Source organism: Bison bison, unplaced genomic scaffold (genome assembly GCF_000754665.1).
Source record: "Bison bison bison isolate TAMUID 2011002044 unplaced genomic scaffold, Bison_UMD1.0 scf7180017864383, whole genome shotgun sequence".
NCBI lineage: Eukaryota > Metazoa > Chordata > Mammalia > Artiodactyla > Bovidae > Bison > Bison bison.
The window spans coordinates 4,920,038-4,925,692 of record NW_011494955.1 but is presented as its reverse complement, the minus strand read 5'-3'; the positions used below and the strand labels follow the sequence as shown (position 1 = coordinate 4,925,692).

At 37.0% G+C, this 5,655-nt stretch overlaps 1 protein-coding gene across 3 annotated transcripts in view; it reads left to right on the top strand.

Moving 5' to 3' along the window:
- Window positions 1-4,896, top strand: part of TFCP2 (transcription factor CP2) — a 53,431-nt gene extending 48,535 nt beyond the window's left edge. For 2 of the 3 annotated variants that reach the window (XM_010857838.1, XM_010857837.1), the window contains 4 exons: window positions 243-364; window positions 804-946; window positions 2,577-2,628; window positions 3,456-4,896. In XM_010857838.1, coding sequence (XP_010856140.1) covers window positions 243-364; window positions 804-946; window positions 2,577-2,628; window positions 3,456-3,490 — 352 coding nt within the window. In that variant the 3' untranslated portion in view covers window positions 3,491-4,896. Of the gene's footprint in view, window positions 1-242; window positions 365-803; window positions 947-2,576; window positions 2,629-3,452 lie in introns of all 3 variants that reach the window. The other variant, XM_010857836.1, reaches the window with a different exon arrangement.
- The last annotated feature ends 759 nt before the right edge of the window (window positions 4,897-5,655 follow it).

Below are 5,655 nucleotides of genomic sequence, written 5' to 3'. Positions count from 1 at the left end.
ATTTTTCAAGGAAAACCAAAGATTCAGAGGTTGATGATGCCTTCTGTTGGAATGAATTCAGTTAGACACACACACACACCCCAGTGAGGAGTAATAATTCATAGCAAATGAGCTACACTGGCCCAAGGGCTGCCAGTTTTCAATCTGTGCTGTATAGTATTAATGTAGACACAAAGGTTCTTCTGTAAAATGTGCTCACCATGAGAAATGTGACTAATAGTTTTTTTTTTTCTCCTCCTTAGGATGGTGCGCCCAAGGCTAACCATTTATGTTTGTCAGGAATCCTTGCAGCTAAGGGAGCAGCAGCAACAGCAGCAGAATCAGCAGAAGCATGAGGATGGAGACTCAAATGGTACTTTCTTCGGTAGGTTGTTCTGGACAGGCCAGGACAGATATGAAGAAAAACGAAGAGATGACTTATGAACGTGTGTGATGGGAATTTATCAGGCAGCAGAGTCAGTATTTGCTAAAAGTAATGGTAATTGCTCTAATGTTTATTGAGTTCCTAATGTACACCAGGCACTATTCTCAGCACTTTTACAGGTTTTAATTTTTACAACTGGTGTCTCCTCGTTGCAATAGATTTTATTGTTCTTCCCCAACATTTAGGTGAGGAAAATGAGGCTTAGGGATGTTAAGTAATTTGCCCCAGGTCGCACAGCTAGCAAGTGATTGAGCTGGGATTTCCATTCAGGCAGTCTGCTTCTGCATCCTTTAGAAAAAGTGGGCCTTTGTAGTGATCAGATTGCCTTTAAGAGCAGAGAAACTCTGTGCTGACTGTCTTTGCTTTCTCCCTCTTGCAGTTTACCATGCCATCTACCTAGAAGAACTGACAGCTGTTGAACTGACAGAAAAAATTGCTCAGCTTTTCAGCATTTCCCCTTGCCAGATCAGCCAGATCTACAAGCAGGGGCCAACAGGCATCCATGTGCTCATTAGCGATGAGGTAGATTGCTAGCACAGCTGAATCACCAGATGACAGTGATCTGTCTGCGCATATGATGGGAGCAGGAGCTGTTCCATGAGGGCAGCATGCTCTGTTTTCCAAGACAAGACGTTTTCAAACATTTTTGTTTGTTTACCTCCTAAGATAATTTTTTAAAAACTGCGTATCCCCTTGTACATTTTTAGATTGACTTAATAGTTTTTGTTTTAAATTTAAATAGTGGCAAAAAAAGTGCCCATTTTGGGGAGTATTATAGGACATATAAAAATGAAATGATTGCTTCACTTTTCTAACTATGTTTCATGTAACCTGAATGCAAGAGTAATTTAATACCACTGTCATCTGTTTAAAAAAATACATGAATATACTTTTTTAACAGAATATTTATATCATTTCTTTGTTTTCTTAAGCTGATATTTTCATTCACTTTCCCCATAGAATTTCATCTTACCATAGTCTACTTTTATGCTTGAATATCTTTTATTAGTTTTTCCTACTATATTTCTTTGAAACAAAAACTTGTTTCAGTGAAAATTTAAAATTATCTGTTCTGGATAGAATTATCGCCATAATTGTACAATTGATTAAAACAACATAAATGTATTATATATTTTGATAAGTAATTGTTAAACATTAAGAAAAAACTTATTAAAAGTACATCTAGGTAGTTCCCTGGTGACCTCATGGTTAGGATTCCAGGCTTTCACTGCCAAGGCCTGGTTCAATCCCTGGTCCAGGGACCACAAGTCATGTAACTTGGCCAAAAATAAATAAACACAATGAAAGTGCATATATTAATGAGATGGATGAGATTAACTGATTCCTTACCCATTCTCCCAGACACAATTAATTCATAGATAAATACTGCCTATTGATTGCTAGAATGGAATAGAGTTCAACATCAATTCCATCCTGTTTTTTTTCCCCTAGATAAGAAATACTGTGGAATCTGATTCACATAAATTGATAGATAGGAATGGATGAAGTTTGCTATAATAGCATTGCTGGATTTTTTTTTTTAACTTCTGGGTTATGTGCCAAAAATTACATAGTGATGGTATCAAAAATTTTTTTGAATCATCTGTCACTTGACAATTTGTGGTTATGTCACTCTTCAAGTCTGGTGAAAGAATTGAAAACTTCATGGCTCCAGGACTATATCACCCAGTCATTCTAGTTCTCATTTGCAATTACACTTTTGCATGCTGAAGGCTTTTATAGCCTAGGGCAGTACATCTCCATAAGATCTCAGGAGGGTGAAACTCTTGCCTTTACTTTATAAAATGGGGAAAAGGCGTTTGAAAAGGGAAGTGAGAAAGGAAAACAAGAGGTTCTCAGGTGGTTTTAGGAGAGAACAGACATAGATGTTTAATTCCTCCCATATGGGCCTGTCTGGATCTATGTGCCCCTTGGAAAGTCCCGGGGTTAACCCAGGAAAATGCATTCTCGAACTTTAAGAAAGCTGTTTCAGAGTGTTTAGCTTTTAAAGCTTTTGAAAACTAAACAGGAGAGAAAACAAAGCAAAGGATTGTTTTTCATTTATATCTAGTATAATGAAAATCCACATAGGCAAAATAAATACAGCAAACCAAGGTTTTTAATAACCAGCAAAATTTCCTTGTTTTTTCAGATGATACAGAACTTTCAGGAAGAAGCCTGTTTTATTCTGGACACAATGAAAGGTAATAAAAAGTAAGATAAATGCCTTTTTCGAAGGAGTCTGAGCGTTTTTTAAAATAGTAATTCTTTGAGGAGAGAGGGAAAATATGAACCACCATATTTGAGATAAAGAATGTGACATTATTGGAGATTATTTCTTTATATGAATTGCCATTGTCAGAGTAGACAAAGTGTGACTTTCTGCCATCAACTTTTACCTTTCATGGACAAGTGATGAAATTGAGGCAAAATGTTGTTTTTCTAGTGTATATTTGTTACATGTATTCTGTGATAATTAATAAGTATACTACACTTTGTCCTCCTGTTTTTTCTTTCTCTAAAGAACCTTCAGTTCAGTTCAGTCAGTTCAGTCACTCAGTCGTGTCCGACTCTTTGCAACCCCAAGAATCGCAGCACACCAGGCCTCCCTGTCCATCACCAACTCCCGGAGTTCACTCAGACTCACATCCATCGAGTCAGTGATGCCATCCAGCCATCTCATCCTCTGTCGTCCCCTTCTCCTCCTGCCCCCAATCCCTCCCAGCATCAGAGTGTTTTCCAATGAGTCAACTCTTCGCATGAGGTGGCCAAAGCACTGGAGTTTCAGCTTTAGCATCATTCCTTCCAAAGAAATCCCAGGGCTGATCTCCTTCAGAATGGACTGGTTGGATCTCCTTGCAGTCCAAGGGACTCTCAAGAGTCTTCTCCAACACCACAGTTCAAAAGCATCGATTCTTCGGCACTCAGCCTTCTTCACAGTCCAACTCTCACATCTGTACATGACCACTGGAAAAACCATAGTGTTTTGGAGGTGACTAAAGATGATTCTTTTTTCTTTTTCTTACAGCAGAAACCAATGATAGCTATCATATCATACTGAAGTAGATGTGGCTGCTGCTTCGTTCACCTATGGGAAATTCTCCTCTTGGAGGGGATCACAAATGGAGATTTGAACGGCTGTAGCAACCTGACCTGTCTAAGTGGGGGAGTCAGAGGCATAGGCAGAACCCCAGCCATCTATGTTGGGGCACACATGGATTTCTGCCTGACATGCATTTCTGCAACTGTTTCTTAGTTAACATTTCTGGATTCTATTGTTGTTGAATATCAATAGAAACTCCACATCATTTAGGGTGTGTGTGTAGGGCATAATGATGATGAGAATTGTGTGATGTTTAATGGAAAGATGTTAAATTTTGTGGTATGCAGCCCATGTAATTTTTTTTTCTAACATAAAAGCAAACATCTATATTCCATAAGACTAGATCCTCAATCTTTTTCGCCTGTGAAAACTTTATCAAAGAAGAGAAATGTGGAGAAAGAACAAAATTCTTCTTTTAATTCCCCCCTAATTCAATGACGAATAGTAATTTTGGCTAACATTTATTGCACATTTAGTTGTGCCAGGCAGTGTGATAAGTTCTTTAAATGGATTATCTTGTTTAAATCCTCTTAATAACCCCATATGAAGTAGGTAATGATGATCCCTAATTGAAGATAAGGAAATGGAGACACAGAGCGGCTGAGGAGCTTGCTGAGTAACAGGCAGCTGGTAGATAGGGACATGAAGCGCAGACCCAGGCGGGCTGGCTCGTGTTCACTGCTGTGACTGCCCCCTCACAGTCCTCTGTGCGTGCCATCATTTCTTACTGTGGCTCCCCTGGTGAATCACACGTAACAGTGAGCAAGAATTGACAGAGTAACACCCAAAGGGACAAACCACACCTAAATAACGACGAACCAATCAAGAGCTACAAAAAATGAAAACACAGACACTTTCAAAGCATCATTAGTTGTCAGATTCACAGAATTTAAGGCAGTGAAAACCAGGGACTATCTGTTATTCCCCACATTCACTATTCTTGAATGACCTCAAACTATTTATTAATGAGTTAGACTAACCTCTGCTTTCTCTTTCCCCTCTGCCTCTTGTCTTGGGATAGGAAGTTCTCTTACTCATGTAGCGTTCTTTTATATAAGCTTTACAATTCATCCCCACCCCATTCACATTTTTCCCATAAACTTTAGTTCTTCTGATTGTAATTGTGTGTGCTTGTGTGTGTGCATGTGTAAGACTGTGGGTCCTTTTTTCACATGTAAAGTTTTATCCAGAAATCCCTCTACATGTTATGCTGAGTTGATAAACAATAATGTTCAAAAGATTCTGTATTGGATTTGGATCTGTGTGTGTGTGTGTGTGTGTGTGTGTGTGTATTTTTAAGCATTTGATAAAGTTTAAATGTTTTTATACAGAGATTTTTGTTGTTGTTCATTAAAATCAACCTGCCAAATGGTCTTGATTTCTTTTGATTTGAAAGAAATTGAAAATTTTAAAATTGGAAAATTAAAGTCAAATGACCTTATTTAAAATTGACCTGGACAGCTTGACATATTAGGCCGAAATACTTTTTTAGTGACTGATTACTGGATGTCTGTATTTTTCTTTGGAGGGGGACATTTCTAATTGTATTATGTTCCTAAGACTGGTTCTCAGCCTCAAGGGAGTCAGCTGTCTCCCCAGCAGGCTAATTTTTATTTTTATTTATTTATTTATTCCAGTCCTCTGAATGTTAGGCTGGGAGGATTGGACTTTTAAGGTCCTTTCTAAATCTGAATCTGTGACTCTTGTTTACTGTAAATGATACACAGAATTCTATTAATATATTTACTATAAATTTTATACTTGTTAATTTTTACTTGGAGTTAGAGGATTTTTTAAGAGTAGTTCTCAGATTTATATAGAGATGAATTTATATGTTTGTAATCATAGGTCTTCAAATTAACTAGGACATCTCTTAGGCTTTCTTTAGCTCCAAAAAAAATATTTATAGTGCCAATGCTGTATAATTGGTAAGAATTGGTACAGTGATAGAACATTGTAAGTATTCAGTTTCCTTTAAAAATTTTCATTTCTTCACTATCGATCTTTTCAATTAAATGAAAAATTTAAACTAGCTTTTTCATAATGAAAGTAATACACAAATTGATAAATTCAACAATAAAGAAATTCTACTTATAATAACTATTATAACTTATGATAAAGTATAACT